General features: G+C 35.9%; 3 protein-coding genes and 3 long non-coding RNA genes across 11 annotated transcripts; 1 reads left to right on the top strand and 5 right to left on the bottom strand.

Moving 5' to 3' along the window:
- Nucleotides 1-231: 231 nt before the first annotated feature.
- LOC118489186 lies at nt 232-6,887 on the bottom strand. 4 transcript variants are annotated; one of them, XR_004886641.1, is made up of 8 exons: nt 6,793-6,887; nt 6,561-6,705; nt 5,951-6,289; nt 5,432-5,524; nt 5,221-5,313; nt 1,031-1,124; nt 867-940; nt 232-785 (listed from the first exon to the last, which is right to left on the bottom strand). It is a non-coding gene; the product is annotated as an uncharacterized LOC118489186 (long non-coding RNA). The 4 variants fall into 4 exon arrangements; XR_004886639.1 differs by having other exon boundaries at nt 233-774; nt 5,951-6,705; XR_004886640.1 differs by having other exon boundaries at nt 233-785; nt 5,221-5,297; nt 5,951-6,705.
- Nucleotides 6,888-10,636: 3,749 nt separating this feature from the next.
- Nucleotides 10,637-11,329, bottom strand: LOC110925555 (ganglioside-induced differentiation-associated protein 2-like). Its single transcript, XM_022169483.2, has 2 exons — nt 11,242-11,329; nt 10,637-11,144 (listed from the first exon to the last, which is right to left on the bottom strand). The coding sequence occupies exons 1-2, from the start codon at nt 11,250-11,252 to the stop codon at nt 10,859-10,861; spliced, it is 297 nt and encodes a 98-aa protein (XP_022025175.1). The 5' UTR covers nt 11,253-11,329; the 3' UTR covers nt 10,637-10,858.
- Nucleotides 11,330-13,865: 2,536 nt separating this feature from the next.
- LOC110920711 (ganglioside-induced differentiation-associated protein 2-like) lies at nt 13,866-15,542 on the bottom strand. The gene is made up of 5 exons (XM_035986522.1): nt 15,484-15,542; nt 14,674-14,870; nt 14,451-14,521; nt 14,232-14,325; nt 13,866-14,134 (listed from the first exon to the last, which is right to left on the bottom strand). The coding sequence occupies exons 3-5, from the start codon at nt 14,512-14,514 to the stop codon at nt 13,873-13,875; spliced, it is 420 nt and encodes a 139-aa protein (XP_035842415.1). The 5' UTR covers nt 14,515-14,521; nt 14,674-14,870; nt 15,484-15,542; the 3' UTR covers nt 13,866-13,872.
- A 169-nt stretch (nt 15,543-15,711) lies between these two features.
- Nucleotides 15,712-17,246, bottom strand: LOC110925359. 2 transcript variants are annotated; one of them, XR_002584475.2, is made up of 4 exons: nt 17,152-17,246; nt 16,990-17,076; nt 16,601-16,901; nt 15,712-15,953 (listed from the first exon to the last, which is right to left on the bottom strand). It is a non-coding gene; the product is annotated as an uncharacterized LOC110925359 (long non-coding RNA). The 2 variants fall into 2 exon arrangements; XR_004885595.1 differs by lacking the exon at nt 17,152-17,246 and having other exon boundaries at nt 16,990-17,145.
- Nucleotides 17,247-17,793: 547 nt separating this feature from the next.
- On the top strand, nt 17,794-18,688 carry LOC110926404. 2 transcript variants are annotated; one of them, XR_002585173.2, is made up of 3 exons: nt 17,794-17,832; nt 17,930-18,004; nt 18,606-18,688. It is a non-coding gene; the product is annotated as an uncharacterized LOC110926404 (long non-coding RNA). The 2 variants fall into 2 exon arrangements; XR_002585172.2 differs by having other exon boundaries at nt 17,802-17,832; nt 17,933-18,004.
- A 6,165-nt stretch (nt 18,689-24,853) lies between these two features.
- LOC118488931 lies at nt 24,854-26,208 on the bottom strand. Its single transcript, XM_035986366.1, has 2 exons — nt 25,726-26,208; nt 24,854-25,633 (listed from the first exon to the last, which is right to left on the bottom strand). Exons 1-2 carry the CDS (start codon nt 26,206-26,208, stop codon nt 24,854-24,856), a joined length of 1,263 nt encoding a protein of 420 aa, XP_035842259.1.
- Between the last annotated feature and the right edge of the window lie 1,128 nt (nt 26,209-27,336).

Raw genomic sequence — 27,336 nt, 5'->3', positions numbered from 1 at the left:
TATCAGAAAATCAGTCCATTTTATCTGTTAATTTGTCCAGAAGTCCAAGAATGTGTAGAAAAAGGCACTGATTCAAGTGTATTGACTCATCACTGGCTCTGATACCACTTGTAGGATTGTTTTACCGACCAAATGAGTCAATCAGAGGCAATACACAACTGTTTGAGAGGCGGAAACAAACAGCTTTGAATCAGTGAAGAAATGAGTAGAAACAGATTGTTATACTTCAAAACTAGCATCTCATTCAAAATAGACTTGATTACACGGTAGAAATTCAGCAGCACTTCGTTACACTCTGACTAATTTCGTACCAATGAGAAGCTACAACTACCTATATATAGACCTGTGATTTCGCACGAAATACCACATGTAATTTCGTGCGAAATTACACTACGTATTTTTGTGCGAAATTACTACAAAAGACATAAATTTACATTTTCGACCCCTGTAAACCCTATACAACATGACCTAGACTTAAGACGTAGGCTATAGACATCGTGCACTAACACGGATGGTTGGCACTGTTTCGAATGGCGGTTATTCCCGCCAAATTCAACCGCCGTCATAACCGTTCCTCTTTCTAAGGTATATATGTCTGTTGCCGGGAACATTTCTCGGTACCAAGACAATTAACTACTCAATTGTCCTTTCATATCCATCACACACACCACTACCAATTCATCATCAATTCACTGTTAATATGGAACCAAGTTATGGTGATGTTGCCGCTGCAAATCCTTTCAAAGTTCAACAGAAACGCCACGTCGTAGAAGACTATGAATTTCCTGGAACCAGATCATATCAAACAAGAACAAAGAATACCAAAATAAATTCATTATAAACCAATAAGAATGATGTTTAATTACCTGCAACAGCACGTGCGCTTCAGGTATGCTTTCTATTAGCCCTTCTGGAAGTAAGATAACACCATGGTACTTTTCTGGCAGAATAAACAAAATTACAAATACTCCCTAACGTTAGTAACACTGCTACCATAATGACCACCGCATTCACATGCACATGCACACACCTTGTTCTGCCCTAGCTTGGATAGCATCACAAATCTGTTTTGTTAAGTCGGAGATGGTATCATTTGAAGCAGCAACTTCTTCAGCTAGAATAAGCTACAACAAATATATGCAGGGTTAATTGGGAGCAAGAAAATTAAAAGGGTGAATTACACTTTTCGTCCTTTACGTTTGTAGAGGGTTGCAATGGATGACCTTTAACTTTAATAATTACATTCACAGTCCTTTATTTTCAAAACCTGTTACACCTTAGGTCCTTTGACCCTAACCTGGTTAAAGCTTTCAGTTAAGTGAGATCATGTGCAAGCCATGTGAGGGCAAAACAGTCATTGAATACAAAAAATGTCAAAATTTTAAAATTATAATCTAAACCATCATTATCATCATCATCATCTCCCTGTGAATTGACATAACTCTTATACAAATAACAATTGACAAATAACAACAGTTAAAAATAAAGGATAAAGAAGAACTGATGTGCACAAAATGCAACATATAAATTACATCAATTATGGCATAAAACTAACCCTTTTTTAGTACTAATGTTGGAAAAAGTGTGCTTTTGTCTTCCTTTTGTATTTTCAGGATTAAATGAGCTCAAATTAACAAAAGAAGCAAAAAGACAGCTAAATCTAAAATAAATACAAGAAAAGGATCAAAAGTGGCATGCCCGACCTCCCAACAGCATCTTCCCAAGCAAAACAAAGAAGACAGAAGACTGAACACGCCCCGTGCTCAGTGAGCATGTGGCCGTACCCAAGAGTCAGCAGAAAAGACAAACTCATAGAAGCTTCTGTTGCCCACCACGGGGCCGTGCCCAGCGGACAGGGGGCGTGGTCAACCTCCTGCAGACGCATTTATTGTAATTGCGAATTGCAATTAATGAAGAGAGAGATTCGGATGGACACGGGGTCGTGCCCAGCGGACACAGGGCCGTGCCCGAGCATCTGTTCAGCCTATAAATAGGAGTGTTTGGAGCTCTTGTAACTCATCCCTTGGCACACCGCCTCTCTCTCACTTCACCCACCACCCACCACCACCATAACACCATCATCCACCACCATCATCCATTGTCCATCATAGAGTGTGTGAGTCGTCTCAGGATCCAAGATTGATCGAAAGAGTTCTTGACAATCAAAGGCCATATTTGCCTAAGTCTCTTACATCACTTGGTGAAGACAAGTGTTTAGTGTAATACTTTTTATTTTTAATCTTTTGCACTTTTTAATTGGTTATGTATTAATGACTTTAATTACTAGTTTCTTATGTTGAAGGTGATTCTTCCTTATCGTTTGTCCGTGGTGTCTTGGCATTATTTTACTGTCTATATAAAATAAAAGATTTTCACCATTCATATCTCCACGGTCTATATGGAGGTATGTTGGCTACCTGGTCGGGGGTTAAGGGAACGGTTTGATAAGAGTCTTGCCATTGTTCAGTGTATAGATCCTGCAATGGACCTGGGTCAAATTTAGTAGGACCTCCTTCAATACCCAAAGGTATTGGATGGCGGGAGTCCAAACTCTTTGATCCCCTCATAAGTTAAACTACTATTAAAACTTTAACCCGGCTACTTAGGACTGTATCCCTGCTGACTCAGACTACTTAGTCGAGGGTAACGTCGCCTTCAAAAGAGGGGGCCTACCACATTATGCATTAATAACTTAATTAATTATCTTTCAATAATCCGACCCTTTAGGATTGTATCCTTGCTGACTCAAACTACTGGATTGAGGGTAACGTCACCTTCAAAAGAGGGGCCTACTATAATAACTAAGATAATCTCTTAAATAAGTGCAAAAGTGCGAAAATAATCAAAGATTACACTACACACGAGTCGGATCCAAGTGATTCATCTTGTCTATCTGTTTTTATTTTTATTTTATTTTTCAGCATTTTAGTTAGTTTTATTTTCTTAATTTAAAAACCCTTTTTCTAACATTTTGATTTGATTAGACGTTGAGGATAAACCGGTACTAAAAGCTCTTGTGTCCTTGGACGACCTCGGTATCTTACCAACACTATACTACGTCCACGATGGGTGCACTTGCCCATATGTGTGTTTAGTGTTAGTAAATATCGTGTTTTATAAATTTAAAGCTTGGCTAAAAAGTGTAAAAAAGGGCTTAAAATATATACCTAAAACATATACACACTGACACGCATCAAGAACCATTAGGAATATGCGTAAGGTTGATTCCAGTGGAATAAAAGCCTCCTTATTAGACCTAGACAACTGAGCAACGTCACCAAATGCCGTGATTTGAATAGGTCTATTGATACCGATTGATCTAACAGCAGAGGTAATAAAGTGAGTAAGACATTAACGTTACACGGTACTTGATAGTTCTCGAAGTCCGACCAAACAGAAACCCTAACGGTTCTAACATCCTCTTAATTTCTTCTTGAATGTGAATGGTAGGATGATGGGGAGTCTGGTGATGAGGTTGAGAAATGGGAGATTCCGACGAGTGTTGTTTCAAGTTCGGGATTGAAGAAGGGTGAGGGTGGTGTACGGCGGAAAAGGGAGTGTGAAGTTTCGTCGATATTCATCCGTCATGCTCTGACAGATTCTGAAATCGAAAGTTCAGTCGATGGAGGTTCGGCGTAATACTGAATTCGAACTCCTTGATGGAGAGTTCGAGATACAAGGGGAATGAGAGAATCGAAAGGGGATTTCTTTGAGAATGTGGGCTGGATCTTGATGGTGGCAGGACTATGGAGGTCAATGGTGATGGTGATGATGTTGGTGGTCCACGGTGCAGGTGGTGGTGGCCTAATGATGATGGTTGTAGAAGTTTTATGTAGAGAGAGAGAGAGTACATGGGAGAGAGAGTACTGTACAAGGTAGATGATGATGATGATTTAGGTTTATAACTTTAAATTTTGACATTTTTTTTATTAAATGACTGTTTTGCCCTCATATAGGTTGCACATGACCTCATTTAACTGAAAGTTTTAACCAGGTTAGGGTGAAAGGACCTAAGGTGTAACAGGTTTTGCAAATAAAGAACTGTGACTGTAATTATTAAAGTTAAAGGTCGTCCATTGCAACATGCTACAAACATAAAGGATGAAAAGTGTAATTTACCCAAATTAAAAATTAATTTCAAATTAGGAAAGTAAGTCGTACAAAACCCAAATGGGGGAATAGTGCCAGGCAGCTGCCTGGCACTCCCCCATTTGTCCAACACGTTTAATGTTTTATATCCATTTTAAAATTACGTTTTCCTATTAGATTACTTAGGTAATAATATAATTATGTAATCATATTTAGGGTCAGGATTTAGAGAGAACGGTGAAAAGTGTGAGAACGGTGAGAACGATTTTGGAGTTGACATGTGGCATTGATGCTAAATTACACTAAGGGGTAATATTGTCAAAAAACCCACACACGTGAAGTAGGTGTTTAAATAAAACGCCATAAAAACACTAAATTCAAAAAAAAACGCCATAAAAATACCCAGTTAAAATGCCATAAAAACACTCAGTTCAGAAAAACGCCATGGAAACCTTAGTTTAAAACGCCATAAAACACCTAGTTCAGAAAAACGCCATGAAAATACCTAGTTAAACGCCATAAAAACACATAGTTCAGAAAAACGCCATAAAAATAACTAGTCTAAAACGCCATAAAACACCCAATTCAGAAAAACGCCATAAAACCCATTTCATTTTTTTTTCAAAAAGTATATCAATAGTATACTCGTTGGAAAGATAAAAAACGCTGAGTTTTATGGTGTGTTTTTTTTAGAAAAATAATCACGTATAAAAAGGGGAATGGCATGTGATTAACATGTGCACCCTTGTTTGGATCTTCCAATTTTACCCCTCCTGGTAGTTATAAGGTTCCCATTATTTACAAAAATGACACCGCATCATCTTAGCCACAAATCACAAAGATCCTATGGCTGAAAATCGTTGTCACTGTTCTCACACTTCAAATCGTTCTCTCCTGATCCCGTTTCATCATATTTAACACATTAATTATTTATAAACTTCAAAAGAAAAAAATGAAAAAGGAGTTTAACAGCCCTCCCAAACAGATCAGATGCTTTTTGACTCAAAACACATTTTGACCCTTACCCAACCCCCCCCCCCCAAACAGCCACCCCTAGTATTTCGGAAAATAGAAAGAGACTAACTAACATACAAACATCAGATAAAATCAGAAATTATATAAAAAGCCTACCTTTGATTTGCGAAGCTAAGGAGTAGTTTTCAACACACTCCAGTTATGTATGATATTTTCATCATCGCCAAATTTACCTTCATCATCACTATCCTATTAAATGAACGTATACGCAACCAACAAAAGTGATGCAAATATTAAGAAAAATAATTACAAAAAAAATAGAATAGCCAAAATTGATAACTGGAATTTCAAAATTAATGAGACAAACCTGTGGAACGATGTGCTCCATTTCTCAATGAGGACTAAATTCCTCTGCAAGTGACTTCAACTTATTAGCAACAACATTTCTGATAGAGTAAATCTGCAACACACAACATTAAGTAAAGATTCCAGATATTTTTTTTTAGAATCAACCATCTATATGAAATTAGCAAGATATGAAATAAAATGCTTGAACTTTGTTGCCAGAGATCTCGGCAGAGTGTGACCTAAACCCTAGCTTGGCCGTAAAAATAACACAAGGTTATGGATCAGAAACCCAAATCTAATACATCAATTTTATAACAAAATTAACAACCCATATCGACATTTTTATATCAAATCTTAAACACATATTGAATCTTTAACAACCCAGACAAATGCTAGTGCTTATAAACCTTAGAAACACCATATTATCAAAACCTAAACCCAGACTATTTCCAAGCATGTTATCAAACAAACAACATCATATTCAATCACAACATTCAACTAACTAACAACTAATTACACCATCCAGAACAAAACAAACCTCTTTTGACCGACAATTCCCAAATCTGAGCCTTGATAATCTTCTACACAACACATATGCTTCTGGTGACAAATTCAACGTCGATTGTCGACTTGGATTCAAGATTTATACCTTAATGTGGTGCGCCTACGGGTTGTTCTCGGAACCAGGAGGTCAGAATCTTCATCGAACTTCATAGATCTGGTGAATCGCCAAAGAGAGAGGGAGAGAGGAGCAGGGAACCGGCGGTTTTGAAATGTTTTGAAATGAATAAACCCTAATCTGGTATCCGTGTCTTTTTTTAGTGGAATGGTAAAACTGGAAAGTGATGTCCAATTTTATTTCTGGTGCTTTAAATACCTGTACATCATGCTTTGAAAGTATTTTAAGTAAAGTGGCAAATTACTTTAAGTCGTCCTTCGGATATGCTTTTATATATAGTATAGATATTCTCCTATTACATATTTATTCCTTAACAATATCAATATGTAGAATAGAGATATATATACACACACAAACACACACACATATATATATATATATGTGTGTGTGTGTGTGTGTGTTAATATGTATATCAAATCATGTTTGTTTCTTACAACAACTTTTCTTTTCACTACATTTATTTTCACACCTAGTTTTACTTATAGCGTTACCCATGTTGATATCACCACAACACCACCACTCAAGCTTATTTGCCGACGGTTCACAATGTGGAGTACAATTTTTTGGCGGTGGATCACCAAATGTTCCTGTATTGAGCTTCTCATTTCTTTCACCTATATATATTAAAACATGATGACATTAATTAGGATATTAACCTGAAAAGAGTTAGGGTATACAATGGTTATACTTGGATAACTTACACTGATGACACATAAAGAGCAATAAAAAGCCTATGCAAAAGACCGTCATATTTGATTCCATTAACCTGATGAACATGCCAAGACTTTATTTATATATACAATTAGATATCATCTAATATGTATGTTTACAAATATATATACGTGTGCGACTATACCAACATGCATATAGTGCTTGTATTAGTAAATGCAATGCAAACTAGTTGAAGTATCAAACTTATGTTGTTATAATTTAACCTCTCATATTTCACACATTTATACTAACTATTTTGGTAATAATACTTTTTATTTGTTGATTCTGATTTTTCTTTTTTATTTATATTTTTTGATTCTAATTTTTCTTTTTTATTTATGAACATAATGGATTGCGGGAAGAACAACATTCTCGCAGTTGCATTGGGACAAGAATTGTACCTTTGGAACCCGGTGAATGAAGACACACATCGTCTACTTAGAACCAAGAATATAAATGACCCTCCGTCCAGTCTTTCATAGTCTCACGATGGCAAAACACTCGCGGTTGGTCTTTCACAATCACATATTCAGCTTTTCGACGCGCAGACTAGCAAACTTATAAACAGACTAGAAGGTCATCATGTAGGTGCAACTTCATGGAATGGCCACATTTTAACATCAGGCAGTGGCAAAGCCATTTTGAACCATGATGGTATTATTTCTTAACCACATTTCCTTTTTCTTTATAAAAAAGTTAAATTACTAAAACTGAAATAAAAAATGTATCAACTTTGGTTGGCAGTGAGGGTTAGAAACAGTTTGGTGTCGCATTTAAAGACGCACAGGAGCAAAGTTTGCGGTTTGAAATGGTCGATTACGGGTAACTTATTGGCAAGTGGCGGTGATGATAATGTTGTGTACATATGGGAGGCTTCAATGATGAACTCAGCGCAGTTCGTGTACCGGTTCACGAACCATGTGGCGGCAGTCAAGGCGCTAGCATGGTGCCCTTATAACTTTGAAGTGTTGGCCTCTGGTGGCGGCACCAATGACTGGTGCATAAAGTTATGGGACACTCAACAAGGAACTTATATCAATAGTGTCAACACAGAAGCACAGGTAAGTCTTTCTTGATTTCAGTTTCACCGCTTTGTGATGATTGATTTTTTTAGATACGAGACCGTTCATTGTTCAGCTGCTCAAGAAGAGATAACGATGATGCATTCTGCCGTCGACATAAATGGGGAGAAGCGACGCTTAGATTTTCGAACTGTGAAATAACTGTAATATTATTTAACTTGTGAAAACTTTGGTAAAGAGAAATTATGATCTGCCATTGTGTTTAGTGAATGAAGCAGTTAAGTAGTTTTATTGTTATGTTCATATGTTAAGATTTTAATTCTGAATAGAATGACACAACAAGACCTTTATCAAACAAGACCATTCGTTGAGGCACTGCCTGTGATAGACTTTTTCAAACAACTTCTGAATAGGAATGACACAACAAGACCTTTATCTGATGCTGACCGGGTGAAGGTTAGCCTTTTATCAACCGTAAACGAGCTGAACCGAGCCCGAGGTCACCTAAGCTCGACTTTGGCTATTTTTTTATATATTGATCATTTTATTAATTTATTTATATACATTTAAAATTACTATTATGTGTATTTATCATTACTATTTTGATACATTATGTATATTTCATTGATGCGTTGGTGACCGAACAGGATTTGAACTCTTAGATCGGCACGGCTCTGGGTTTAGTTGCGGCTTCGATGGCGCGCCGGATCCCGACCCGGTTTATTTGAGGAGGATGGTGGTGAGGATTGAGAAGTTGTTGAAGGTTGACGGTTTTAAGGCGAAAGCTGCTTTGTTGATGGTTTTAGGTAGTGTGATTGGTGTCGGTGGTGTTCTTTCGAGTTCGGTTATTGTGAAGAGTTTGGTGAGTGTTTTGGTTGGGTTTGTGGTGAAGAGTGAGGATTGGAGTGTGAGGAAAGCGGCCGCTGAGGCGTTAGAGAAGTTGGCGGTTGTAGATTCTAGGTCATTTTGTGTTGGATTAGAGATCTTTAACAATCTTTTTTTATCCCACTATACTGTTTTGGGTTCATCTAGATCACCACAAAAAAAATTGATTTAGTCTCTAGAAACTTCATCAGTTGGTTATCGCGTAAGTGAAAATCAACCAGAAATATAATTTAAAATGGGAAATTTAACAATTTCGGATTTTCAGGCATAATTCTTCTTAAAATTTACTTATTGATGCCTTCTCAATTGCTTATCTATTTTCTACTTAACTGACATTATGATTCCTAATGTGTGATCCAGCAGCTAAAGTTGCTAGCGAAGAAATTCAGGTGATTTCATGCTGCTTTACAGGGTTCCGATTTTGATGATTCTCTCTAAATTCCCCCATTTAATCGATGTTCTTATTGCGTTCAACAAAATCTCATATGACTACGGTTTTTATTTGTGTATTTTGTTTAATTTGTTTGCAGGTTCAAATTCCGAATGTGATTCTTGTTTGAACGGTTTTGATTGGATCAGTCGGTGGTTTACCAGAGGCAAATGATCGGTTTCTACTTCTGATGTGGTATATGTAGGCAAGGTATTTTTTCAATCCTATGTGTATTAGAAGTTAAATTCCTTGATATACCACATCAGAAGTAGAAACCGATCATTTGCCTCTGGTAAACCACCGACTGATCCAATCAAAACCGTTCAAACATTCGGCTGGAAGTCTTCATTGGCCCATATATTCGGCTCTAACTTCTAATGCATGGCATAAAAAACCTAAATTAGTGGCCCAAAAGCTAAATGCCATTAAAAATGTGTGCCATTAAATGGCTTTTTGTTTGTAGTGGGAGTTTTCCGACCAAAAACGTTTTTTCGGCGACCGGAGACTAACAGAGTTAACGTTCTGATAGTTAGGGCCCATTGAAGGCCAACATGTGAAAAGATGGGACCACCAATGGAAATTTTTGAAGTTGGGACCGTTGTCGGCTAATGGTCAATAATTGAGATTATTAAAATCGTGAGAACAGATCCTAGCACTTAAAAAAAGTTAAATTAGCACATACTAAAACAATACATACATAAAAAGTAGCACTTTTAATTTATATTAGTACATTAAAAAATTAATCAAGATAATTGATTTTAGCACATATGTGATTGATATCAACATTGAAAACAAAAGAAATATCCAAATAAAGAATTAATTGCTTGTTAACATAATTATAGAGAATTCAATACAATTGATAATATTTACGTTATTATTTACCATTTATCTATAACTAGGTTATCACCCGGGTGCTACCCGGGTTGGAGAAAACTATTAAGATAAATATTAAGTGTACAAATAAAATAAAATACAAAGTCTCATGTTACATAAATTAGTGATACAGTGGATACACAATTTAAAGATAGTCGAGTCCCTTTGAAGATGCATATCCTTCGAGTTATCAAAACCTTTCCTGTAGTAAATTGAGTTCCCTCTACAAAAAAAAAACAATCAAATTATAAGTGTTTATGTATATAATATAAACTTTAGTGTCGATACTATATAATATAAACTTTGGTGTCGATACTAAGCTTGCCTAAGTACCATTGCATAGGTATTGTACCTTTTAAGTCAGTCTTGTATTTTGTCTCATATTTGTCGTCTTTTGAAATGTAAGGCATTTAATCTGTATATTAAAAGACCAAAAGATGTTGTAAACTATTTAAATAATATGTACATAAATAGAGTAGCCACCACATACCCGAGACCCCAACACGACTGCAACATCCAATAACAAAATTGTAAACACGCTAAATTAGAGGTGGACTCAATAAAAAAAATTCAACACACACTGATTCATTTCTATTTAAAATTAAAATCAAACCATACCTATAAGATAAATATTGCATCAAGAGTAACACTGACTTGGCTTCAGTGCATATTGTGTTGTAAACTTCTTTTAATATAAAAAACTTTGTACCCAAGCCCATAATATTGTAATCAAGTATAAAATTAAAAACCCAAAAATAAGAGAGCTTACTTTTACAGATTGATTTTAAGGTATACAAATAATTATAACTATTCCTACACTAAACTACAAGTCAATGTAAACAAAAATTACAAAGAAGTACGCCTTATACATCCACTGTCTACCCCAGAACCCCTAATATTATGAGTTTTACAGGTCACTAACTGTCTAGCCAAACCTTGATCCCCAACAGGAACATCTAACGAAGCTCGGGGAATTTTAGGAAATGTATTTTTGACATTTTGTAGTGGTTTTATCCTGATTTTTCTTTCGTCAATAACTGTTTCACCGTTTTCATCTCCAACATCAGCAGGAAGCTTAGAAATAGCAATCTCTTCTTCCTTCTTATCAAGCGGAAAATAGAGCGGAAGAAGTCTACATACACAAATCAAACATAAGTGCACATTTTACACAAATCGCTTGAAACCGCCACCCATACTGCATAGGAACTAAAACGCATCAACCAACTTACCTCTTATACATTTCAGTATCGTTTGTTGTCGTTAAGCAAAATACCACACCTGTAATTTTATCCTTTTGTTTCTCAAGAAAACGGCACCCAGTTCCTGAAAGAAATAAGCATTGGTAAATATAAAGTATCAATCAAGTACAAGTATTATATAAACAAAGTAACAAAAAACATGTATAAATAATACACTTTTATCTGCGTGTTCCTTAAAAGTAACTTACTTATTGCCACGTTAGCTGCCGGTTCCCTTGGGTAATTTTTTGCCTTTGTGTATATGCAGCCCATTGCAATGCTGTATAAACAGAGATCAGTAACAGTAAGCCCGTTTTCTATTTGAGAAAAAGCCGCAAATAATAACACTTCTCACATACACAATGGTTTCGCATCCAATGCTCTGAATGTATGACCTAAAACAATATAACACATACATGAATTGACTTTTACCTCTTAGAGCAACATTTGACGGTTTCAAAGAACAATAAAAAGATTCAAGAGTCACATGTTGTCATGGGACTTGATTCTGATGGTTTCTCAGTTGGTTTCGCATGCACATCCACATCCAATCGTTCTAATCGAATTCGGTACGGAGGGGGTAGGTTCATTTCGGTACGATCCGGTACGGTGTACCATTGAGTTCGGTTCTGTATACACAAATTAAAACAAAAATTACTAAATTCAACTAACCAAAATCCATTATTCATATTACCAAATAGAAAACATAAACATAAACATAAATATAAAGTTCTAAAATTCTAAAGTAGAAGATGATAATATGATATCTTGAAGTAGAAGATGATAATATGTTACATATTCTTTGACAATTCTTGAATCTGTCATCATCCATCTGTAACTTTTTTTATCCAAACCTTTCAAGAAAAACACACATTTATTTTTTTATTTGATTTTACTGAAACCCCTTAGCTGTCAATATAAGGCAACCTTATCACTTTTTCCACGAATAAGCAAAAAAAAAACCTAAACACCTAAAATGTTTTCCCACGTATAAGAAAAAAAAACCTAAGCCCCTAAAAATGATTTAACAGCCGCACACACAATCTATTTCTCTTTTTATGTATTTCTTCTTCACTAAACAACACAAAACCCTAATATTTCTATTACACCAGCCGCATCTTTTTAACACTACCAGCGAATTTGGTAACTCCGACTCAGAACGCCCTAAAAACGATCAGGTCCGCGTATTTCAAATCATTCGGAATGGTATATAAAATTAGATTAGAACGACTGGATTTCTTACCTGGAGTGAACACAACGGTCCCAACTTCAAAAACCTAAATTAGTGGCACAAAATCTAAATGCCATTAAAAATGTGTGCCATTAAATGGCTTTTTGTTTGTAGTGGGAGTTTTCCGACCAAAAACGTTTTTTCGGCGACCGGAGACTAACAGAGTTAACGTTCTGATAGTTAGGGCCCATTGAAGGCCAACATGTGAAAAGATGGGACCACCAATGGAAATTTTTGAAGTTGGGACCGTTGTCGGCTAATGGTCAATAATTGAGATTATTAAAATCGTGAGAACAGATCCTAGCACTTAAAAAAAAGTTAAATTAGCACATACTAAAACAATACATACATAAAAAGTAGCACTTTTAATTTATATTAGTACATGAAAATTAATCAAGATAATTGATTTTAGCACATATGTGATTGATATCAACATTGAAAACAAAAGAAATATCCAAATAAAGAATTAATTGCTTGTTAACATAATTATAGAGAATTCAATACAATTGATAATATTTACGTTATTATTTACCATTTATCTATAACTAGGTTATCACCCAGGTGCTACCCGGGTTGGAGAAAACTATTAAGATAAATATTAAGTGTACAAATAAAATAAAATACAAAGTCTCATGTTACATAAATTAGTGATACAGTGGATACACAATTTAAAGATAGTCGAGTCCCTTTGAAGATGCATATCCTTCGAGTTATCAAAACCTTTCCTGTAGTAAATTGAGTTCCCTCTACAAAAAAAAACAACCAAATTATAAGTGTTTATGTATATAATATAAACTTTAGTGTCGATACTATATAATATAAACTTTGGTGTCGATACTAAGCTTGCCTAAGTAGCATTGCCTAGGTATTGTACCTTTTAAGTCAGTCTTGTATTTTGTCTCATATTTGTCGTCTTTTAAAATGTAAGGCATTTAATCTGTATATTAAAAGACCAAAAGATGTTGTAAACTATTTAAATAATATGTACGTAAAAAGAGTAGCCACCACATACCCGAGACCCCAACACGACTGCAACATCGAATAACACAATTGTAAACACGCTAAATTAGAGGTGGACTCAATAAAAAATTTCAACACACACTGATTCATTTCTATTTAAAATTAAAATCAAACCATACCTATAAGATAAATATTGCATCAAGAGTAACACTGACTTGGCTTCAGTGCATATTGTGTTGTAAACTTCTTTTAATATAAAAAACTTTGTACCCAAGTCCATAATATTGTAATCAAGTATAAAATTAAAAACCCAAAAATAAGAGAGCTTACTTTTACAGATTGATTTTAAGGTATACAAATAATTATAACTATTCCTACACTAAACTACAAGTCAATGTAAACAAAAATTACAAAGAAGTACGCCTTATACATCAACTGTCTACCCCAGAACCCCTAATATTATGAGTTTTACAGGTCACTAATTGTCTAGCCAAACCTTGATCACCAACAGGAACATCTAACGAAGCTCGGGGAATTTTAGGAAATGTATTTTTGACATTTGGTAGTGGTTTTATCCTGATTTTTCTTTCGTCAATAACTGTTTCACCGTTTTCATCTCCAACATCAGCAGGAAGCTTAGAAATAGCAATCTCTTCTTCCTTCTTATCAAGCGGAAAATAGAGTGGAAGAAGTCTACATACACAAATCAAACATAATTGCACATTTTACATAAATCGCTCGAAACCGCCACCCATACTGCATAGGAACTAAAACGCATCAACCAACTTACCTCTTATACATTTCAGTATCGTTTGTTGTCGTTAAGCAAAATACCACACCTGTAATTTTATCCTTTTGTTTCTCAAGAAACCGGCACCCAGTTCCTGAAAGAAATAAGCATTGGTAAATATAAAGTATCAATCAAGTACAAGTATTATATAAACAAAGTAACAAAAAAACATGTATAGATAATACACTTTTATCTGCGTGTTCCTTAAAAGTAACTTACTTATTGCCACGTGAGCTGCTGGTTCCCTTGGGTAATTTTTTGCCTTTGTGTATATGCAGCCCATTGCAATGCTGTATAAACAGAGATCAGTAACAGTAAGCCCGTTTTCTATTTGAGAAAAAGCCGCAAATAATAACACTTCTCACATACACAATGGTTTCGCATCCAATGCTCTGAATGTATGACCTAAAACAATATAACACATACATGAATTGACTTTTACCTCTTAGAGCAACATTTGACGGTTTCAAAGAACAATAAAAAGATTCAAGAGTCACATGTTGTCATGGGACTTGATTCTGATGGTTTCTCAGTTGGTTTCGCATGCACATCCACATCCAATCGTTCTAATCGAATTCGGTACGGAAGGGGTAGGTTCATTTCGGTACGATCCGGTACAGTGTACCATTGAGTCCGGTTCTGTATACACAAATTAAAACAAAAATTACTAAATTCGACTAACCAAAATCCATTATTCATATTACCAAATAGAAAACATAAACATAAACATAAATATAAAGTTCTAAAATTCTAAAGTAGAAGATGATAATATGATATCTTGAAGTAGAAGATGATAATATGTTACATATTCTTTGACAATTCTTGAATCTGTCATCATCCATCTGTAACTTTTTTTATCCAAACCTTTCAAGAAAAACACACATTTATTTTCTTATTTGATTTTACTGAAACCCCTTAGCTGTCAATATAAGGCAACCTTATCACTTTTTCCATGAATAAGCAAAAAAAAACCTAAACACCTAAAATGTTTTCCCACGTATAAGAAAAAAAAACCTAAGCCCCTAAAAATGATTTAACAGCCGCACACACAATCTATTTCTCTTTTTATGTATTTCTTCTTCACTAAACAACACAAAACCCTAATATTTCTATTACACCAGCCGCATCTTTTTAACACTACCAACGAATTTGGTAACTCCGACTCGGAACGCCCTAAAAACGATCAGGTCCACGTATTTCAAATCATTCGGAATGGTATATAAAATTAGATTAGAACGACTAGATTTCTTACCTGGAGTGACGAAGCTAAGAATTTAAAACTTTCCATTGTGCTCATGTTTGCCTTTTCCTGCACAAAAAAAAAAATCAATTGACGTTTACTTATTTAACATTAAATAAACAATTATTTGACCCCCAAAATAATGAAAAAAATTTAAAAATACAGGATGTTTTGAATAATCAGATATTTATTTAAAAAAGAAAAATTATAAAGATATGAAATGTTAGCTTCTTCTTCTTGCTACGGGTAGGAAGAGGAACAAATGTATTGACCAACCAATAAAGACTGCAAATTGCTAGGCCCATTAACACCACAATACTCATCATGTATTTTAAAGAAATAATCCATCCATCAACTCCCAGACCCAGATGTTTTCACATATTTGAGACGTATTTCACCGTACGACCCGAGAATATTAATGTAACATTGGCTCCAAGCCCGAATAGTGGATAGAACTTTTTTGCCTCTTCAACAGTTGTTATCTACATGGAACAGTTACAAGAATATAAATTTTGATTAATCAACGTATGTATAATACACACAGACACATACAAATTATACATATGCATATGCATAAACAATCGCATATATGCGATACAACTCATCTCTACAAGTGACCTATTTTTTCACAAAGCTGTTAGATGTTATTTGGCGCAAGAAATGCATATTAAAAACAAAGACCCTGGTAACCTAACTTTCTTTCTATGTTCTAATCAACCGCATAACGAAAAATCCAATACTATATACTACAAAAATCGGTAAAATTAACAGTGCGAAGTGAAAACACAGGAAGCAAAATCCAATATTATGCATGAGCTTTCTAGTAAACAAACTATGATCCACAGCATACATGTCAAGTACCCGTCCGTCTAATTGCAAGTAGAAATGAGCATACTAACTAAGATATTCAATTTATAAACTTTGTTTTCCTTTTGGCTTCAGTCATTGGAAACTAAAAGGAAAAACTGGTAGCTACAATCAAATTTCCTCTAAACAACATTCAAGGCAATCTAGCAATAAGAATCACAGTGTGTGGTGTCAAATATCCTTAATAACTGGTTAAGCAAAACACGAGTATATGTGAAAATTCAAATTTGCAGATACAGTTGAAGTACGAAGAAAAAAATACCTGAAAATGCGATGTGAAAGGGGTTTTCGAGAGCGGAAGGAGCGTGTACAGTCGGAGATTCTAGGAGCTGATGCTCTGACGGAGGTGGAGGCGGAACGGAGGAGGGACTTGGCTATGACTTACCAGTACCTACCGAAACCAAAATCGGTCAGATTTATGTGTTGGTGGAACCCTAGCCGCCGCCCTTTCACCATTGCCTAGAACCACAGCCATCACAATACCACCGATTGAGAAACCCTAAATCAACCCATGTCGTTGTCGTCTTCCCTCTTCAGGTGACCACCACCGTCACCATCTTCCTCTTGGGCGATGAAACAGACAAATTTTAGAAAAAAATAGCTGATAAACAAATGTGAAGTATAGAATCAATATCTACAGAATCGACATACCTGGAAGTGAATCGGTTTGATTTTGGAATCCTTTGTCAGGCTATTGAAGAAGAACGTGGGAGCTTTTAGGGTTTTTGATGTGTGCGTCTATTTGTTTATAAGATCGAGTAAAAAGCTGGATATCCAAGAATGAAAAAACGGACCCGAAGATCAAGAACATACCTGTAATGGTTGATCGAGATCTTAATCTTATTTAGCGATGGCTGCGATGACTAATGTAGAAGAGGAAGGGGAGGCTAGGGTTTAGAACAGGGAATACAAAAGAAGCTGGTTTTAGAAGGTATTTATATCCGGGTTCAAAACCCGGATCCCACGTCTGCCAGTATCAAGAAAAAGATACCCGAATTTTTGGAGCCAAAACCATTTCAAGAGTGCCTATGGTGATGCCACATCATTTTCCAAGCCCTTATATCATGACACATCAGCCCCTATATATATATATATATATATATATATATATATATATATATATATATATATATATGTATATATATAGAGGGAGGTTAACATACAAAATGAGTAATCGTACATAACATACGTTATAATCCTGACCGTAGGATCAAGGGCTTAAAAGCGTGATTAAATAAATGTGTAAGCGGCTGTCTAAAACGTAATTATGTGAAACAAAGGTTAAAATGGTCAATTCCCTATGCCTAAATACCCGGCTAAATATCAGTATCTAATCAAAAACCATATTTGAGCATCTTCAATTTCTGTGAGTTTCAAAGGATAACGACCGACGGAGAAAACTCGATTCCGGCGTCGGACAAACAGAGGATTAACAACGGTGAACAAGCAACGAAGATCGATTTCACTTGAAAATGACGAATACGGCATTAAGAGGTATCGATTTAATCATCTTCTGAACCCCCCCGTTTATTTTGTTAGCCATTCCAAACCTTATAGTTGAACTAATCGGCGGTTACATTAAATGTTGAAGAAGCTAAAAGAGAAAGACGGAGCAAGAAAAGAAATGATCCGGTGAAGCCGGTGCACATTAGCGGCATAACTACAGGTTTGATTTTGATTGAAGTTTTTTTAGCCAAAATTAGGGTTCTTTAACTAGCGTTATTTGATAAGAACAAGCGTAATTTTTTGATGATTCATTGATATGTAGTAGCGGGATTAGCAGCCTTAACATTAGATGATGCTTCTGTTTAATGAACTAGCGGAATTAGGTTAACTTGTGAAATTGGGATTTTTACCACTTGATATTGGGCGTCTTTATCTAATTGTTGAATTGAATCACTCTAGCTAACAACAGTTTTGATGTTGATTGAAGATTTTTAAGCCAAAATTAGGGATGGTTAAATAGCGTTATTTGATAAGAACAGGCGTAATTTTTTGTTGATTCATTGATATGTATTAGCGGGATTATCAGGCTTAACATTAGATGATGATTCCCTTTGATGAACTAGCGGAATTAGGTTACAGGCTTAACATTAGATGTAGGGTAACAAGCGGCATTAGCAAGATTGCTGTTATATATGTTGAAAATTTGATATGTCCTATCGGATCTAGCTTAAAAATTGTGTAGTTGGATATTTTGAGATAACAAGCGGCATTAGCATGATTCATTACATCTTTTTGAATTTTGAACTGAAAATATGATGTAGGGTTTGCTGATGATGATGATGATTTTGAGCCCCCGATTCAGTCGATGATGACAAAGCAACCTCATAAATTAAAGGTTAATAGACAGCATCCAAATTTAAGTCGAGAAGATGATGATGATGACTTTGAAGAGCCTATTAGACACTTGATAGTCAAAAGGGGTGAAAACACAAGAAAACGGTCAAATACTACAACTAACCAAGATGGTGAGCCAGTAAAAAAAAACAGTCGAAAAACGAAAAGCAGATGGATCCTATCGAGGGGAAACGGAAGATTACCGATTCAGAGCATATTAGGACAGAACCAAGACCGTACTATGATTATCAACATGATGTAATCAGCCTACGGTGCAGTCCTTCAGGTTTTTTGGATACAGTGAAGCACTTTAGTGAAGCGCAGGTGGCGGATGTGAAGAGCATTGGATTCGGTGATGTCCTAAATATAAAGCTTTATCATATAAGCACACGTTTAGGGTATTGGCTCGTACGAAACTATGACGAGCAATACAGCACACTAAACATAGGAAATCACAAGATAAAAATCACCCGAGATTCGGTACATGACGTGTTTGGGATTCGAAAAGGTAATGTTATTGTACGAGAAAAAAATAAGCCTAGAAAAGGAGCAATAGTGGAGAAAAATACGGCTACTCAAGGCGCAGAAACAACCATAGATGAGTTCAAAAACCAGTGGCCAGACACAAACAAAATTACTCATACTTTACTTGCGAGAACTATGTCAAAGCAAACCAATGGCGGTCGATTATTCAAGCTAAATTTCCTAGCCTACTGGAACACTTTGTTTGTGGAGATAACAAAGTCAACAACTGTTAAACAAAGTTTTCTACTTGCAATTGACAAAGAGGAAGACATTCCAAATCTGGATTGGTGCTCCTTCGTTTTAGAATCGCTGAAACGAACAAGACAAGGTTGGAAAAAGTTAGACTCACAATACAATGGCCCGGTTGCATTCCTAACGGTATGTTATGTACACATCTTTAAAGGTTATGCTACATGAGATATTAATATTAATGATTTGGTTTTTTTCAAAAAAAAAATATGCAGCTTCTATACAGCCATTATTTCAACCAAAGACACAAAATTTTCGATGAACCTGTCAAAATGCCTGTCATACGGTATGTCACCTCTGGTATGATCGACGACGTGGAAGAATATTTATACAACAACGGGCCGCTAAGTGTTGAAGAATGTGATGAAGTGGAGGAAGACGAAGGAGCAAATGATAGTCGCCAGGATCAACATGTTACTGCCTCGCGCATCAATGTCAATGATCATCAAAATCAAGAAGCTACGACCGCACCATTCGAAATCGTAAAACAGACCACTTCGACGGTGTACACTGACCTTTTCGCTGACAACGTCCCATACACGAGGCAACTGCGGTACAAGAAAACCTCACCGAAATCAATACATCAGATCAGATGGAAGATACGGATGAGTACATGATACCACCAGTGGATACGACACATGTCTACAACAGAAGAAACCTGACTGGAAACCTGGATGGGGAGGATCCGATTGACGAAGGTGACATACCATCAAATACGGATTGGTTTGACGGGTGGAATCCGAATGAACATATTTCAGACTTGAATTTAGATGAAATGGACATAGGGACACAAACGCAAAAAGAGATTGACTACTGCAGCACTCCAGTTCAACTAACCGGGGTGATCTATGATCATGCTGCGTGGGAAGCCTCGAAAAAAAATAAAAAGGTAAACTTGATTTTTTGTTTGTTTGTTTTTTTTTTTTTTTTGCTGTCAATAAGAGATGCTATAAAACTTGTTTATGATGTTAGACAATAATTCTGTACATGTAGAAAAATGAAACTTGGCTTGTTAAACTGGTAATGCTGTTAGACAATAATTCTGTACATGTAGAAAAATGAAACTTGTCAATAATGCTGTCAATAACGCATACTGGGTAATCACGCATGATATAAAACTGGTAATGCTGTTAGAAACTGTTAATCACGCATACTGGGTAATCACGCATGGTATTGTGAAAAAAATGAAACTTGGCTTCTTAAACTGGTAATCACGCTAGAAACTGTTAATCACGCTTGAACTAATGTTAATCACGCTTGATCTTTTTGAATGTCCAATTCCACAGGTGTTGTTGAAAACAATGGACAATAATATAAAGAAATACATTTCTCTTGTTTCGGATATGAATGATCTCGTTAAGGGGGTAAAGGAGAAGTTTTTCTGGGATGTTGAAATTATGGAAAGGTGTAAAAGATGGAATGATGCGGTTAAAAATTCCGTTTCTACGAATACAGTTTCGATACCTGCTGAAGTAAGCTATGGTGGTGATGAGGTGGTTCAAAACAAAGTTGGACAATGTGGCGAAACAAATCAAGAGTTAGAGGGCGATGGAGATGCAAAGTTGGAACATCAAAACACGGTGAAAGATAAAGGTATATAATAATTTCTCTTATTTGTTAATATTTACATGAAATTATGATTAATAAAAACAAAACGTATGGGATTTTATAGGATGTGATGATGTTCATGATACCCCATTTGATGATGGTGGTATTTCGGACTCATGCCTGGCTGCCTTACAAACCATAGAACCAGGCGTATACAGGCAGACTACAGAAGGTAACAAAAATACGTTCATTACTAAACAAAAGGTGCATTTTTGTAGCTTGTGATTACAAACAAATTAACCCAAATCAAACATGAAAACAGTGGCGCAAGCAGATGTGGTGAACAACATGGACCAACCTGTAAATTTGGCAGAGTGCAGTCAACAACAAGCACATAAACAGAATACAATAACCGACGCCTATGATAAAGATAAGCCTCCGACAACATCAGCTGATGAACCTGATGAAGTGACCGAAGCAGAAATGCAGTCTGTTGAGACACTTTTAAAATTGGCTCCAATCCTACAAACATCAAGTGCGGGTAATCAAAAAACTCCTGTGTCAGCGAACACAAATAAAATGGATGATGAGAGGCATACACAGCTAGTAAGAACGCGTATCAAGATGATCAGGGAAAAGAACGAAAAGCGTCTGGCAGAACTAGGTGACGCATACAGATCGCCTTACTGCAACAGGGTAACCAACCTATATGAGCCACTTTTGGGGCGTGACCAAACAATCGTCTGTTATCTCTTAGCTCCGTTGGGAGATATTGGGTAAGATTTTGAACCCTAAAAATTAGTTAAAAATTTTCAACTTTTTTTGTTAACTTTTCTTTGTTGGTATTAAAAAACAACAGGACATTGATATACAAGTCTGACAGTGGAGTCGAAGCGCTTAAAATCATATTTGAAACCTTCCACCCATCGCAATACATATCATATGGTGGAATGGACACATTTGTAGATGTTTTAAACTTTGAAGAGAAAAAAAGGGACAAAAAATCATCACCCTACAGGCTGTTCTTACCAACTACAATATTGGTAAGTTTTCCAACATTAATCACGCAAAGTTGAAAAATTAATATGTTAATCACGCATGGTTGCATTTTTTTTGAAAAAACCACTAAATATGTTAATCACGCATGGTTTGATAAATCTTGCAGCAAGACGAAATGTTTGAGCCAAAAATCACAGATAGTGATCGATTGAAAGTATTCGGACCAGGCGTAGACGATATATTGTGTAAGTATCAGGTGAAGAAAGTTGACAAAGTTGATCTCATCTTCATTCCAGTACTACTTTCTGATCATTACTGGTGCCTATGCTTTAACATGAAAAATGGAGATATCGAGTTAATAGATAACTCTCGGTATGCCGAATCGTTTACCAAACGCTACCGTGGACGCCCCGAAAAGCTGGTAATTCTAAATAGCTTTTTATCCTTATGATGAATAGGTAATAATATGAATTTTTATCGTGCTTATAGCGGAGAGTTCTAGTGCTATACCTAAAAGGCAAACTTGGACAAAAAGAGTGGATAACAAAGTTGGAAAAAGCAAAAATAATTCGAAAGGAAATGGATTGGAGAACTCTTCAAAACGGTAGTGACTGTGGTGTCTTCACTATGAGGCATATGGAGACATACAAGGGCAAATCTCCATGGAATGCAGGGTTTAAAACGGAAGACCAGAAAACGATTCAAGATTCACAACTACGGTTTTTGCGGTACAGGTATCTTAGTAAGATTGTATTGTCCGACTACAATCTTATAAGGAAGGAGGTATACGACAAAGCTACGGACTTTATGAAGAATTCGATCCCCGCTGATGCTTTGCACGATCTAGATAGCAAAATAAGTAACAGATTAGATCAGTTCTTCAAGCTCAAAAAGGGGAAACAAAATGAAAAGTCGTAGGACTACTATCTTGCAGTCTTTTGTTCCAAACATATTTGACATTTGGATTTTTTATTTCTATTTATAATTCATATAATGCATCTAGTTATAAACATAAACTAGTCGGACATTTTCATTATTCAAAAACACAACTTTCATACAAAAATATAAAAAACACTTAGATAGACATGATTTCGCACCCCATATGATTGACGATACATAAAAACCATCAGAAATAAGTCTCCAGAAACTGGATCTTCAACTCCATAGAGCATCCCAAGACGGTAATGGCGTCCGCGAGTTGTTTTAACTGTTTCTCATCCCGCTTGCCAAGATCAACCATAAACATCATAGCCACCTCTTTGACACTTGAATCTGACATACCAGACAACAAATTCAGTATTTCTTCCCTCCTTTTCATGTTCTCTCTGACCCTATGAATGTTAGTTTCTAGCAAGTCTTTACAAGACTTGTCTTCAGCTATTTGATCCTCAATTCTCTTTTTTAGATAAGCACGCATACCTGATGAGGAAGACGAACCACTCGATGAATTACAAGACTCTGCCATGTTTTAAAAAAAAAATTGAACGGATAAAAATTGAATGGTTTTCCATCGATATATAAAAGGGAATTGCAGAGCAAGAGGACAATATAAAATTATTGACCATGACAGCTGTTTTTTTTTTTTAGTTTTGTTTAAAAAAAACGCTGGAATATAAGAAATAACGCATGACCAATTTATAAAGCATGAATTATAAAAAAAATGCATGCCCAAGTTTTAATTAGGCATGAAATCACGCTAGTCCAAGTTTACAGCTTATATTTCAGCATGAAATCACGCTAGTCCACATTATACCGCTTTAACAAAAAAAAAATAACGCATGTCCATTTTTTATAAAATTATACCGCATGAACTAACAAAATAACGCATGAATTGATAATTGTGCAGACATTATCAGTATGCAACTTGATGTATAAAAATAATTAAACCCTATAACTATATAGCCTACTATTAAGTCGATATGACTTGTAGAGACTTGTAATGATGTAAAATATTAAATTTTACTTACCAAAAATATCTCTCAACTACCAAAATTAATTACCCAATAACACACATATAAGATTCACTCATCCCTCCCATTCTAAAAAAACATATATCAGACTCTCTTCAAGAACAACAATGTCGACAAATCCCGCAAACGAAGCAATCAAGGAGCTCTTGAATACCCGCAGGTTAACGGAACTTGCTTGTAATGTTAACTCTTGTAACAGTATTCTCGATGTGCAGGGCAGGATATTAGAACAACAAAAAAAACCCAGGAAGTGTGGGGAATTCTGCTTGAAGAACCAAAGTCTATGTTAAGGGATAAAGCAATACAACTGATGAAGGATCAAGCATCGGCAGATAACTTAGTCTACTCATATCTGAAAGATGCAGTGGAGACCGTTGAAGAGAAGATGGAGACGTCCGAGAAGGAGGTTGGGAAGATAATGTCACCGAAGTAAGTGGTATGGCTGATTAATAAACTATTTTGTTGATTTTCGGGATGACCTAATGTGTTGTCGGTATTTTGAACAATGGTGGTTTTGTGTGTATTGAACTTATATGTGGGGGTATATTTTACTAAACTCATCCACCCATAGCTAGTTGTGATGATGAGACTCAGTGTTATGACACTTGATGTCTCATACTTTTTTGAATGTTGCTTTAGCAATATTGATATGAAAAAAAATGCATGTTACGTATTATCACGCATGAGTTTATATTTTAATACGCTAGTTATGTAGATGAGGATGAGTGTTTGGTCACTTGAAGTCTCCATTTCAAAAAAGTCCTGTGTATGGTTATGATTAATCACAAAAAAAGGGGTAAAAAAAACAATTGAGATATATAATCACCCATATCATGTGAAAAAAAAATGTCATAGATTACATGAAAGTTCAGTCACAACAAACACTACTCGTCTTCGCATTCAAAATCACTATCTTCTGCTTCATCGGACTCCTCAAACTCCTCTTCGTCACCAGTTTCAACCTCCTCGTCCTCTTCATCAATTAAATTAGGACCCTTCTCTAACTGAATTGCTCTTCTTTTCCTCCCCTCCTTATTGGCAACCTTATCAGCAGCAGTAGCTTCACCCTTTAACACCTTGCAAGTTCGAATGTCATGACCTTTGATATTGCAGTGACTGCATGTCCGACCTCTCTTGCCTTTTAGACTAATAATTTTCTCTTTTTTTGATTTAATGCGCTTATGTGAACCGCGTCCTTTGTTTCTAATACCAGTTGGCACACGGACTGTAGGTGGGTCGTCAGTGTTTGGTTTCTCGTAACCAATTAACCGTGAATATCTATCAAACTTAGGGTCGATGGGCTTGGTTATGCGAAGTTCATAAACCATTTCTTTCATCTCTCTCATCCGATCCCTAACTATAAGTAGATGATCGAAATCTTTGATCAGGTTACCAATCAGATACTCTCCAGTCTGCATAATCTCATACGCAACCTCTTTGGCCTTTTTATGCGCATCATCACCGTCAACAGTAATATCAAATGTATTATTAAGATCATTCGGTACCACATCTTTAGTCCATCTTCTCATTACATACTTGTTGGGAATTTCCTTCACTTTGAACATCTTGAACACGAAATATATATGCTTGCACAACAATCCATATTGTTCAAACCTGCGACACGTGCATAATGCAATTACATCCTCGCCCTTCTTGAAACATACCTACACAAAAAAAAATAATAAAAAAAAATAAAAAGGAAACATGTTTTGGCAATAAACGCATATGTAATAAACGCTTATGTATATATTATTACCTCTAATAAACCGTCGCCGTGAGCTTTCCAATCCTTCATACCTATCCTCAAAAAAGGTTCCTCAATTTTAGTCTCTATAGGAAGGCACTCGGACAGTGTTCCTTGTAACTCTGCCTGTTGATCAGCAAAAATTGACCTGGTGTAAATTTTCATGGCATCATCCTCTAGAGTAGATTCAGAAAAGTTGTCTGGGACTGTATTTCTAGATATATGGTCATTCTTCCGATGGTTGAATCTTTGAATGTCCATTGCACCGTCAAAATGGTTAAAGAACTCAACAAGGGTAAGTTGAGAATTCGCAACTTGACAGAAAAAATGGTTTTCGCTCTCTGATCTAGAAGTGGTCCGCATAAGCCCAGACATAGGCTCATGACGATAGAACGCTGGGATCCACGAAGATCTCATGCCAAACATATCATCAAGCCACTTATTCTCAGTTAGACCGAAATCAATCATTATCAGCTTCCAGTCTCTCTCAAACATTTCTGGCGTAATCGAATCTGTCCATACAATGTCACACATACGTCTCTTAAAGTCTTCGTTATTGCACAACTGATGTCCCACCTATTAAACCAAAGAATTGGAACTTATTGAAAGACGGTGTAATGAAAAAAAAGAATAAAGAACATAATAACGCATGTAGAAAAATAATAACGCACTATGACTATTTTTAGTCTGGTCAAATAAAGATATGAACTGAATACAACTATTACGCCAGTTCTAACATAATCACGCATACTCTATTTTGAACCTAACCTTATCAGCAAGTTTCTTCATTATGTGCCACATACATAATCTGTGCCTACTCTTATCGAACACTGCTTCGATGGCTTGTTTCATCGCGGGATCCTGATCAGTTACAACCACATTCGGCTGCTTACCGAATGAGTTCAAAAATGATTGTAAAAGCCACTTGTATGATTCAATGCTTTCGGATGCTAACAACCCGGCTCCAAGTGTCACATTTCGACAATGATTATCAATACCAGTAAAAGGTACAAAAACCATTTTATACCTTCAAAATGTGAATTCAAAAAATGAATATAAAAAAACAAGATGACTATAAAAAAAATACCAATAATAAGCTTGAACTAATGACTAACTTGTTGGTTTTAAATGTAGCATCAAACGATATGACATCTCCAAACTCAGCATAGTTACGTTTGCACAAGCCATCGGCCCAAAACAGGCCGGTTAATCGTTTGTTTTCATCGACCGAGTGAAAGAATGAAAAATCAACCATAAACTGCTTTTTATCGGTCAGCCTATTGATAACCATATCTGCATCATACTGTCCGATGTAGCTATGTATCCTAGCTCTAAAATTCTTGCAATCGTCTTTAGTTGCGCCTACATTTTCAAACCCGCCGTATCTTTTTCTCATTATATTAAAGGCTTTCACTGGCCCAAGATTCAATGTACCAAGCTCCCATATCATCTCTTCTTGTGTCTCAGACAGATGTCTATAAGCTGGTAATAAGTGCATATCTTTGGGGCACACGAATGAATGATTATGCGTTTGAACAAACTTATCAACCTTAAAAAACACCCCATCCGTCGAACAAAGCTTAATTTGTGCTTTACAGCCGGTTCGAATAGTCGGTCTGTTCC

This window comes from Helianthus annuus, chromosome 17 (genome assembly GCF_002127325.2).
Source record: "Helianthus annuus cultivar XRQ/B chromosome 17, HanXRQr2.0-SUNRISE, whole genome shotgun sequence".
In the NCBI taxonomy this organism is placed as follows: domain Eukaryota; kingdom Viridiplantae; phylum Streptophyta; class Magnoliopsida; order Asterales; family Asteraceae; genus Helianthus; species Helianthus annuus.
The sequence above is the reverse complement of the archived record's forward strand: the minus strand, read 5'-3'. Positions and strand labels throughout refer to the sequence as shown.